We start from the raw sequence: 12,805 nt of genomic DNA on the forward strand, positions 1-12,805 counted from the left end.
CATACTGCGTGTATGGAGTTATTCCATTAGAAGCATTGCTGTAAAGAGGCTGTCACCAGCTTATAACTGCCCTATCTTCTACCTAATATAATAGGCGCTTTAATGTAGAGAAGTAATGTTTTGGTTTTTTTAAATAAAATAACATTTACAAAGTAACGAGCATTTTAAGTCTTATGCAAATTTGTTCTTACTACCCAAATGGGCGTTTTTTTTTTCACTCTTGACCAAGTGGGCGTAGTAAAGAGAAAAGTGTATGACGCTGACCAATCAGCATCATACGCTTCTCTCCATTCATGTCCAGCTGTAACCACAGCACAGCGGGGACAGAGCCCCTTTAAAGTGGACAAAGACCTTTGATTTGCTACTCTACGGAACATATGGTTAGGAAATAAACATTTTGCTAATTTGGCATTGTGTGTCAGAGGAAGTGCCAGTCCTGTTGCAACGCACTGCAATCTTACCATGCTAAAAGCCTGTAATCTGGCAGGATGTTTCACTTTGAGGAAGTAAGGAGTCATATGGGATCCTGCTTCCCTAAGATAACGGGATGTGAGGCACATGAACACGAGAGGAAGCCCCATGTTGACAGACTGACAAAGGGCTGTAAAGGGACTCTTATGTGCAATTTCTTCACTTCCCATGGCCTCTTTTACAACTGCAAGTTAAGCAACAGCATCATGAAAGCCGCCTTGAAAAACTAAAAACATACTACAGGAAACGGCTGTGTCACCGGCATACCGACACAAAGCCATTTAAAATGAACTCAATACAGAAAAGGAGCCCTAAGACCAATGGAGGAGATTTAGTTAACTAGGTCAATGGAGCGGAGGCATTGCTCACGGCAACCAAACTCCTCATTTTCCAATGGCCCCTAAAAATGAGAACTGGAATGATTAGTCGCAATGGGCAAGTGCTTCATTTTACCTATTCCCTAGTTTTAATGAAATCTCCTCAAATGTCTACAGCACATAGAGAAGTAGGGTATGTTCACACATTGCATAAATACTGCAGATTTTTTTGTATACAGTGTATTACAGTAGCAGCAGAGTGGAAATCTCATCCACACCCTGGGTAAAAAAAAATTTGACGAAAAAAGTTTATAAACTGACCTGCAGTGTGTTTTTTTTGTTTTTTTAAATGCACAGCATGTCAACTTTGCCTTAGGAATCGCTGCTTTTCTGTGGTGGGTTTTCCCCATTTTTCAATGTCGAAGACCTGCAACTAATAGCAAATGTTGCTATTTTGCAGTAGAAAAATCTACAAATCTGCCGCAAAATCTCAGGAGGAAAAAAAGCTGTCGTTCAAAAGGACTAAAAAAAAAAAAAATAGAAAAAGTTTATACTTACCACACGGGCGTACTCCTAGCGACAGGTTCTTCTGTTGTCCATCCAGGTTGGCCTCCTGGAATGAGGTTTCATCCTAAGTGACTGCTGCAGCCAATCACATGCAGCAGCGCTCACATGGGCTGCAGTGTCATCCCAGGAAACCAGACTGCAATGACAGGACGGACATGTCGCCATGACTTCAGAGAACAGGGTACTTTTCCTTATCCAGCCCCTGTTGTCAATTAGGTCCAGTTTTTCGGACGGAACTCCTTTCGGTTTCCAGGGCGGATACACTGTATACTTATATGCAGTGTTTCCACCCTGTGTTAACATGGCCGTGTGGTGGCACTAAGAACTGGCGATATGGAGGCAGCCATCTTATTGGTGTTCCAGCCACGAATCCAATTGACAACCACTAGTAAGTCTCTTCCTGCCTAAAATTGCATTAAAAACAATAAAATACTGCAAAATATTTCTTCCCCCACATCACTTGATACAATAATGACGAGAGATTTAGTCATCTTATTACTATATAAAACAACATCTACTTACAAGGCATCTGACAAGGGAGGGGGGGGTGTCAAAGGAGGACAAACCCTTTAACCAAGCATTCAGCAGGTTCAGGGTTATCAGAGAGGGCTGGACACTTACGCCATATCTTAACACCATTATTTGTTGCGGACATTTCACCAAATTCACATGCAGCGTAAAAAAATCTGCAGTGGACTTTAGATGTGACATTACCCACAGCAACATTTTCGTTTTGTAACTGGTGCCAGAAAAACAACAAACTGCAATCTTATGGTTGACTTGCCATCTATCGATTACCAATTCATTTGGTAATATTTAACACCTCATAGAAGCAGACTATGAATATTGTGTATTTTTTTTTTATTACAAGGCAACATTTAAAACACAGACTAACATTTACAGTACTGAAATGAGGCGGCAGTACATTGACTTCACCACGTAACCCAAATGAAGGGTGAGAACAGGGTACATTGTTATTTACATGTGAAACTGGCGGTTGAGGCAGTAATGACACCATGGGGCATGAGTCATAAAGGCACGACAAGTCACAATAAGTGACCTTTTTAATAGCCTTGAAAAAAAAAAACGAAGTATTTGTGATAAAAAGGAAAAACCCTGAAGTGCAGTAGTAAGAATAGTACCAGTCACAAATGTGTAAAAAAAATATAATGGAGCCAGTGCCCAGTAATGCAGCCATTAATCACCAGGCCTTGAAGTCACGCACAGCTAGGGGAAAGCATTGATCTCCAATGTATACCAGGGCCTCTCAAGGTTAAAGAGAACACTATTTTGGCTGGAAGTGCATTACAGCAATGATGAAGCAGAGAATATATTTGAAAAAGGATTCGGGAAGCCTGGGAAACGTAACTGAATGGAAACCCAACTAAAACACACAGACGGTCGAGTTTGTCAACATTTCAACAAGTCTTACTCGGCATTATCTAAAGTAAATGAGATCAGCAGTCATCCTATGTGCACATTAACGCTGTTGCAATAGGCATGACATGTCACGGAAGTCACAACGGACAATAGAGCCAAATCATAAGAATGATTCGATGCTACATGGCGACTTATGACAGGAGTTGCAGAATTTGGTCAACTTAAAAGGTCTGTGCGCATGGGACAGATTAGCTGCAGATTTCCCACGAAGGATTTTATTGCAGAATAAATCGCAACGTATTACATTAGCAGCAAAGTAAATAAGATTGATCCAAATCTCATCCACGCACTACACAAAAAAAAAAAACATTCATAAATTGCCCTGCGGTGCAGATATTTAATACGCAGCATGTCAATTTTTGCTGCGGAATCGTTGCACTTTGTTGTAGTTTATCACCATTAAGCTCAATGGGGAGGTAAAAGCCACAAACTGCAAAGGTTGCGATTTTTTGCAGAAGAGCTGCGTTTCCACTGCAAAAATCGCCAATTACAAAAAAAAAATAAATTGTATTTAAATCAATACTTGTTGTCGCCATAGCGCTGGTTCCTTCCTCCCCCAGCTGTACTTCGCGCTGTGGGCCTCCTGGAATGACGTTTCATCCTGTGTGACTGTTACAGCCAATCACAGGCTGTAGCGGTCACATTGGCTGCAGCGTCACAACAGGAGGCCGGGTTACACAGAGACCTGAGGTGGGGAGGGCCGCATCACTATGGCAACACCAGTAAAGGTAAGTTGACTTGTCTCGGTTTTCCGAATCACCAATTCCAGACGAATATCTACAACACAATAAGGTGCGGCCTTGCGGCTGGAGTTTGCACCATGTCGGGTTTGAGGAGGTCTTGTGGTGCCAAAACAGTGGAAACTCCCCAAAAGTCAACCCATTTTGGAAACTATACCCCTCAAGGAATTTTTCTAGGCGTATAGTAAGCATTTATACCACACAGGTTTTTTGCAGAATTAGGCCGTGAAAATGAATAAACATTTTTGGCCACTAAAACGTTGAATTTTTCATATTCACAAGGGATAAAGGAGAAAAAGTCGCCCTAAATTTGTAACGCAATCTCTCCCGAGTACGACAATACCCCAGATGTGGCAATAAATTTACTTTTTAAATAGAAATTAATTAACCTTTGCAGGACTGATTTTTTTGGGTTTTCCATTTTAGTTTTTCACTCCACACCTTCCAAACGCTGTAACTTTTTTATTTTTCCATAAATTGAGCGGTGTGTGGGCTTATTTTTGGCAGGCCGAGCTGTAGTTTTTATTGGTACCATTTTTTGGTACATACAACTTTTTATTACATTTTATTTAGAGCTTTGGTGACCAAAAACCGTGATTTGGGCATTTTAAATTCTTTATTTCTTACGGCGTTCATAATGCGCTATAAATGACAATTTTACTTTATTCTGCGGGTCGGTACGATTACGGCGATACCATATGTATATAGTTTTTTTACGTTTTGCAGCGTTTGCACAATAAAATCACTTTTTTATAAAATAATTTATTTTCTGTGTCGCCATATTCGGAGAGATGTAACTTATTTTTCAGTCAAAAAAGCTGTGTAAGGGCTTGTTTTTTGTGGGACGGGTTGTAGTTTTTATTGGTACTATTTTGGGGTACATGCGACTTTTTGATCACTTTTTATTCTATATTTTGGGAGGGGTGGTGACCAAAAAAATAGTGATTCTGGCATTGTTTTTCGTTTGTTTTTTGCGGCGTTCACCGTGCGGTAAAAATAACAGTTTTATAGATTCGGTCGTTACGAACGCGGTGATACCAAATAAGTGCACTGTTTAACGTTCTCATTTTTTTTTCCTATAATAAGAGACTTATTATAGGAAAAAATTATTTTATTTTTACACTTTTGTAAAACATTTTTATAAACTTTTTTTTAGTTTTACTTTTTACACTTTCTTTTTTGACCTGCAGCTCTCATCGCTGCTGGAATACATTACACTACCTAAGTAGCGTAACGTATTCCAACGGTCAGTGTGACATCACAGCCTTAGGCCGGATTCACACGAGCATGCGTTTTGCACTCGCAAAAGCTCCATAAAAGCTCCGTGTGTCAGCAGCATATGATGCCATCATTATGACACTGTTTTTACGTTTGTAAACAGAAAAGCACATGGTGCTTTTCTGTTTTCATTCCTAGTTTTGACTACTGTAGCGCGCATCACACGGAAGTGCGTCCGTGTGCTGCGCGCGGTTTTCACGCACCCACTGTCTTCAATGGGTGCCCGATGCACGAAAAATGGGCAAATATAGGACATGTCGTGAGTTTTATGCAGCGGACATACGCTGCGTGAAAATCACTGACAGTCTGAATGACCCCCTAGACTAACATAGGTCCGTGCGACGCATGGACGTATTATACGTTCGTCTGAATAAGCCCTAACTGACAGTCTACGAGGACCAGCCAGAGGCTTCCATACATAGCAGACCCGGAGGCCGTTGTCTGGCCCCCGGGTGCCATCACAAGCATCAGCAACCCCCACAATTGCATGGGGGATGCTGATGTGCTGCAAAACCCCTACATGCGGAGATCACAATCAAGCTCCGCATTTAACAGGTTAATTGCCGAAATCAGCGGCAATGAGCCGCTGATCGGCAATAGTGGAGTGTCAGCTGTCAGTGACAGTGTGCATTGTGAACGGCAGTGACGTCCTGTCACTGTGACAGGAAGTCGATCAGTAGGCTGGCCCTGATAGGCTTCCGTACATGGCAGACACGGAGGCCATTACTTGGCCTCCGGTCGCCATGCTAGCCACCTGCAAACCTCACGATTTCATTGTGAGGTCTGCCGATCTGCTAGAAACCCCTAAATTGCGGCGATTGCAATCGATCACTGCAATTAAGGGGTTAATTGCCGAACTAAGCCGCTGATCGGCATACAGTGGAGTGTCAGCTGTCAGGGACAGCTGGCCTTCCGGTTCCCACTATCGCAGACCGTGTGCACCGGGAACTGCGCAGTAACTATGTCCCCGTGCGCTAAGACACTGGCCACATGGACGTACAGTTGCGTTGTGGTGCGCGTAGGGGTTAAATTTCGCAGAATTTCCGGAACAGAATTCTGTGCCGAAATTCCGCAGCATTTACAATAGCGGCAAAGTGGATGAGATTTTGAAAACCTCATGCCCACGTAACAGAAAAAAAAACAGCAAAAACGTTAATTAGATCTGCGGTGCAGAATTTAGATCTGCAGCATGTCAATTTATGCTACGTTTTCGTTGCTTTTTCCCCTTTAATTTAATGGGGATGCAAAACCCACAACAAATAGCAAATTGTTGCGACTTTTGCAGCAGAATCACAGTAATTCTGCAAAAAAACAAAAAAAAACGCAATTTCCTTCCGAAAAAATGTGGTGCGATTTCTCGGATGGGAATTTCTGCGGGTTCCAGGTCTGATATGCTGCATGGTTTCTATGCAGCGTATCCGTCCTGTGGGAACCCAGCCTAAGGGTGTATTCCAAAGGTGTGGTTAAAAGTGCATTAAAAAAAAAAAAATACATCCAGAAAAGTGCTTTTACATGAGATTTTAGCTGCACCTCAGGGCGGATTTACACGAACGTGTAATACGTCCGTGCAACGCGCGTGTTTTTCGCGCGCGTCGCACAGACCTATGCTAGTCTATGGGCCAGTGCAGACTGTCAGTGATTTTTGCGCAGCGTGAGTCCGCTGCATAAAACTCACGACAGGTCCTATATTTGAGTTTTTCGCGCATCACACCCATTGAAGTCAATGGGTGCGTGAAAATCACGCGCACCACACACAAAAGCACTTCCGTGGGACGCGCGTAATTCGCGCAACAGCAGTCAAGAGTATGTTTGCAAATAGAAAAGCCCACGTGCTTTTCCGTTTCCAAACAGTGTGTCAATGATGGCGGCTGCGCAAAAATCACGCTGCCGCACATCCTATGTGATGACACACAGAGCTGTTAAGTGCCTTTTGCGCATGCGCAAAACGCACAGGCTCGTGTAAATCCGCCCTCACTGAGTACACCCTAAGGGGCTTCTATACCCATTACAATAAAGAAGGGTCAAATAACAGCCTCACAACGGGTGTCAAAACACAAATTGACCTTCGCTACATACATCTCATCCATACAGTCTGCTCATGCTGCACAATAGGTACGGAAAGAGTTTAAAAACAATGGTCTTCGAATTATGAAGGGTCATTGAATATACCAAAAATGTCTGCATAGGGCTTGAATCACCACCTATCAGAACAGCGGTCCAAGCATTCGGCTGCATGTGGTGCATTCTTCCAGAAAGGTGCAACAGGCACAATGGGAGACACAGGACACCCATTCACCACTTGGGTTGAAGCGCCAGACCTTTAAAAGACATTTAGGGTAAGGCGCCAAGAAGTGGCATTGACTAGACGTTGCGGGTAAAACGGCGGTTTATCGGCATAACTATGCGCCCATTAATGAATGAATGACCTTAATAGACACACGATGTTACAGGTAAAGAGCCATTTTACCCGCAGCACTGCACAGCCGCCAAGCAGCTTGACAACTGCGACATGGAATAGGTCTATTGTCTGAACACCATTTAAAAAGGGTATTCCCAAAATGGACAGTTAACATCTATCCACTATTGATTTCAATGGTAATTCTTTTGTTTCAGATGCTCGGTTTGCATTTCTTTGACCGAAGCAAAAGTGCCGTCTGCAGAACTTTTGCTTCTGTAAAAAAAAAAAGTCCTGAACGTACTAGAACGGTAGCGTGAAAGGAGCCCAAGTGAATTTTTACCAGGGACTGGAGCACGTGAAACAGGCCTCAAACTTTAGCCAATTTCTAGAGCCATTTCCCCAGAACACTAGTTTCTTTGCACCAGTGTTCCTAAATGCCCCCATGTTCCAGGTCAGTGCCAATAGCATGCCAACAGATTCCTCTAACTTCTCTATTCCAACAGCTGGGTGTTGCCTGCCTTACTAATGATTTAACAGCTCCTCCCGAATCCACGCAGTCGCAGAAAGCACGGGCAATGGTAACTGCAGACAGACATGTTTGAACACACGACGCAGTCCTAAAACCGTGGTGTGTATAGATCCTGCACACAAGGCCGGCGGCTTCATTCGTTGGCACATTATATGGAAGGCGTAGAAAATGACAAACCTAACATGAAGCACTAACTAGCATGTCCCAGCAATGTCGTGTCTCTTGTGAGCAACAAATACTTACAATGAAAAGCTAGACGCAAGCGAGGGAGGTCCCAGGAAAGAAATCCCCGGATCTGACACCTGTCACTGTACTGAAACTCCTACCAATTCAGATGACCAGATCCTTTATTACTGAATGTTTGACGGGGAAGGAAATTGGCTTAGCCGAGTGCAGCCAAGCAGGCCATCAGTGTATATAACAAGCAGCCACAAGTCACAATGCTGCAAAACACACAAGGGCTTCACAAAAACCTATCCATCAACATTGCAAATCGCACTACATTAGGAGACGAGCAGCACGTGCCAAGTTGTTGCGGTTTTACAACTTACCTCAATGCTCTCCAATTGAGGACTACAAAGCCCAGCATACCCAACAAATAGCATCTTGAGACTTCTACTCCCACAAGGAGAGCCAACGGCTGCAGACCGTAAACGTATACCATGTTCTCTACTAGGACTGGTCATGCCAGTTCCCAGTCACACCATGTTCCTCAAATGTAGAACGCACAAACATAAAATAAATTCGATAAAAATCTCGTGTGATGACAAAAAAAATGCTTTAAAAGGGAAAAACGAATATAATATAATATATATATAGTGGAGAAACGGATGGTCGTCTGGTGATCTACTGCTAGGACAAGATCTGCTGATTCACCGACAAAGTGCCTGCATGGGGTGTCATCTGATCTCTACAGATAGATTGCAATTACAACCGTCACATTGAGAAATTTACATTCTGCCTGTCCCTACAGACGTCTAAATGACAACTCACCGCCGAGTCATCTGTGACTATTTACCATCCCCGCCATGTGTATATACCCACAGCACTATCCTGGAGAGCGCCAGCCCCGGTACCTGTTCTACGCAGCAAATCCACCTATTAAGCAAACTAGACTCTCGCTTACAAACAGATTCTCTCAACAAAAAACGGTTTCAAAAAGAGAAACATGATCTTCATTTGCATGAACATGACACAGGAATCTCTACTATGTATGGGTTTGCCCTTGGTTACAATATATAAGAATGGAACAGACGCTGCCATCTTGATTTGCGTAATACAAAACAGCACAGTGGACAATAGATCTGCCAAGAATGCGAGCGACCCGAGATTATTGCGTTTGCTTGCACTGATCATGATTTAAAGAACAGTCCTTTTGACACTCTTATTTGACCTACGTAGGTTCAGCTCTGCTAGGTCTGTCATGTATGTATGTATGTATGTATGTATGTATGTATGTATGACACACACACACACACACACACACACACACACACACACACACACACACACACACACACACTCCACGATTCAGTAGAGCACGATGTTACTATGTCTAATCTATGTGAAGCCGGGCCTGTGTGTCAAGCTAGAAGCATGTCAAACGCCCTTCTCCATGATCATGAGCGCACAGGCCCACTCCCTAGCTGCCTGTGGAAAAAAATAGTTTCTAGTCTGGAGAAAGAGCCCTCTCCTCCACTGCTGAAAGAGCGAAGCCTTGGCTCGCACGCCTGTCTCCAGTAGATTGCATCTTTTTTTATTTATTGCCCCTTGGCTTTATTTTTACAATGAATTCCTGGCTTAAAAAGCAATCAGCCAAAACTCCCTCCCTGTGTGCTCTGCTGTCATCCCCCACCGCCTGCGTGCAGAGTCAAGCACAGACAAACTCCGCGTCAATGCCAACTAAAGAGGTGGGTACCGCACAGAAACCACAAATGTACCTCACGACTACAAGAATGTGCCAGAAGGGGGAAACTAAAAATAAATAAATATATCTCAAAAAGAATGGCGACCGCACACTGCGACACTAATGCTATATATTTAAAAAAAAAGCAGCGCTCAAAAGGTAGATTCCAAAATGAATATGGTGCCCGGCAGGTAATCCTGATCGAAGGATAATGAATGTATATAGAAAGAAATCCCGCAGCACTCCGGTATGGCAAATAAAGGGGATTTATTTCAAACAGCAAAACAAGATGCAACGTTTCTGTCCAACCTTAGGATCTTTTTCTATCTATCTATCAAGATAAAGAGCAGCTAAGAGATGTCAGGTCAGTGATGAAGGCCATATATGCGGATGAAAGAAGGCAACAAGCCCAGATTGTGGGCAGACGGGCCTTGGCCAAAATCAGAGCTATAAAATGAAAGGTTTCAAATCAAATACAGAGTGGGCATCCAATATCATAGGTCAACATGACGCCGACAACTTCAGACCCAGTTCCTATGATATCCATTTTTCTTAGCAGGAAAATCCAACCTACAAAAAACAGGGCACTGTCGCTTTAAATCTGCAGCCTGCCCAGCTTTGTCAAATCTCCTCTATCTAACAAGCACTGAAAAGCAATAGAAGAGCCGCCTTTGTTTGGCTTCCTTTCGAGGGGGTGACAGAAAACTGAAGAGACACAAATAAACATGAAAATGAGAAGTAGAAGACGCCTTACGGCTATTTGAGACGCACAAGCGGCACACACAACGTGGAGCCAGGGGCCGACCCGGTCCTCCCAGCACATAGACTAACGTATTGTTCCCAGCAAATCATCATTCTAGCCTGTAATTCTAGGAATATTTCACAGCGCCAGTCCATGCAAAAATGACCAAGTCCAGCAATGCCCCATAAACTGGCACAATAGTCAGACCTCGGCACACAAGACCGGTCAGGGCAGCAGCTTATTGAATTGAGTGGTCAATAAAATCCATGCTAATCAGAAGATGGCTTGGACTAGAACAATACAAATAAAGGGATAAAGAGCGAGAAGGAGGGGGCATGAAAGGTGGGTATTGTTTTCATTCCACTCCCTTGTCCTGACAAGAAACAGCTCCATTCTGAGCTTGGCTGGCACAATGCAGCAGCAGCACAGCCCAGGGGTGTGTGATCCGGCCCTCGCCACCCCCTCTCACAGCACAGCCCACCGGGAGGTGTGACCTCTCCTTTCTCCCAGACACCCAAATCTTACAAGACACCTCCAGGCAATTAGTGAGCAACAGTCCTGAGGACAGGAAGACAACCTCTATTTAAAGGGACCCCTCGCCCCCATGTACACAAGGTTGCCACTCACACAGGCACGTCCCTAGAGAATCCTAGAACTGGAGACATGCCAGATGAAGTCGTGATTAAGGATGAAGATATTTCTCTTGACTTCCTGTCAGTCATACCCCTGGCCTGGAATGACTGATAACAGGGAACAATAGCTTGTACAACAAATGGAGACATTACAGATGAAGTGTCGATATAAAAGAACAGCAAAGCAATGTGGTCACTTACAAGGGTTTGTTTATAGCATACTGCAATAAGTAGAAGAAAGGACGTGCTGAGAGCCAGTGATCCATCCATCAGTCCCTAGGACGAACATACCAGACATAGGACTGACACACAGCAGGCTGACCCAGACAAACATATATACACCTAGCAGGCGGTGCACGGGACTGGCACATATATCAAGATACAGCAGGCAGGACTGACATATACCAGGCTGTACCAATACACACAAGCCATAACCAGTACTGACATATACCAGGAGGTGCTCAGGACTGACACATATACCCACATCACCAGTCAGCACCAGGCTGTACCCAGCAGTGACAGGAGAGGCCAGAACCCACAACAAAGAAAGCACCAGTGGCATCCCCCGCACATCAGGGCAGGCCAGACACTTGGGTATGCGATGCATTGTGTGTCTGCAGAGTTAAACCCCCTCCTTGTTATGTGCTGCTGCCCTTTAAATTCCTGCCTTTGTTCTCAGCCTTCCCAGTTATGAGCGGAGGTTGGGGGGCTTGATGGTAGGAGGTGGGGGGCTGCTGACATGATGGGGGGCTCTATTGGCTGACACCGGGGGACATGACATGTATGTAGAACAACAGCGCCGGCGGCCGGGGACTCACCCACTTGCAGGACATTGTCCACGCAGCCGCTCTCCAGTAGAGCGATCCCCCGGCGGAAGGGGAGTCTGTTCTCATCGCTGCTCTCTCCAACGCCTGCCACTGCCGCTGCCACTGCAGCTACAGCAACCGTGGCCGCTACTGAGGCCGCCCCTGTCGCCGCTGTGCCCCCCGCGGCAGTGTTCACCCCCCCTGAGGCGGCCCCGTCCTCTCCTCCCGTGTTAAAGGACGAGTACATGCAGATCTCCCTCTCGCTGCGGGGGAAGGACCAGTAGACGATGCGGCGCTGCACGGGCTCGGGGATCCTCTCGAAGCGCTCCTCCACCCTCTGAAAGGGCCACTTCTCTGCTACCTTGCGGGCCGCAATGTCCAGGAGGGACTCCGGGTTCTGTGTCTTTCCTGACAGGCCATGGCCCGAGCTACTGGCTCCGCATTGGGCTCCTCCACCTGCCGCCCGCTGGCCCGGCCTGCAAGCCGAGCCGAAGCCTGGTCTGCAGCAGAGCCGTTTTGCGGGAGGCTGCTGACCGCGCTCCGCCATGATCGCACCGCTTCTGAGCAGCCAGCGGAAGTGGCCACACGTTATAAACTGGGGGGAGGAAGGGCGAGCTCGGCATTCACACAGCGGCGCACAAACCGCTCCTATCGGAGACATAAACTCGCCTCTTATATGCGCGACCACGCCTCTCAGCAGCAATGTCACGCCCCTCACGCGCGTGGCACGCCTCTGAAACGCCTACTTCACACTCTTGTAACGCCCATTTCTCACACTTGACACACCTTCGACAGAGCTCGGCACGCAATCGATCAAGAATTGAAAATAAGACTAAATATTGTGACGTAGTTGCAATGGGTGTGTCTATTCAAATCAACCCTATTGGAAACATAAATAAAGGAGTGAGGCTGGCAGGAAAGGATAGGAATTAGAGCAGGAGAGGGCGGTGTTCGGTGTGGGAGAGGGCGGGCAGGGTAA

The 12,805-nt window shown here is 45.3% G+C and overlaps 1 protein-coding gene across 1 annotated transcript in view; it reads right to left on the reverse strand.

Moving 5' to 3' along the window:
• ZSWIM6 (zinc finger SWIM-type containing 6) overlaps positions 1-12,470 on the reverse strand; it is a 124,794-nt gene extending 112,324 nt beyond the window's left edge. Inside the window, exon 1 of the mRNA XM_075839334.1 lies at positions 11,839-12,470. Coding sequence (XP_075695449.1) covers positions 11,839-12,373 — 535 coding nt within the window. The 5' untranslated portion in view covers positions 12,374-12,470. The remainder of the gene's footprint in view (positions 1-11,838) is intronic.
• Between the last annotated feature and the right edge of the window lie 335 nt (positions 12,471-12,805).

The sequence above is a fragment of the Rhinoderma darwinii genome, chromosome 1 (assembly GCF_050947455.1).
Source record: "Rhinoderma darwinii isolate aRhiDar2 chromosome 1, aRhiDar2.hap1, whole genome shotgun sequence".
Classification (NCBI taxonomy): Eukaryota; Metazoa; Chordata; class Amphibia; order Anura; family Rhinodermatidae; genus Rhinoderma; species Rhinoderma darwinii.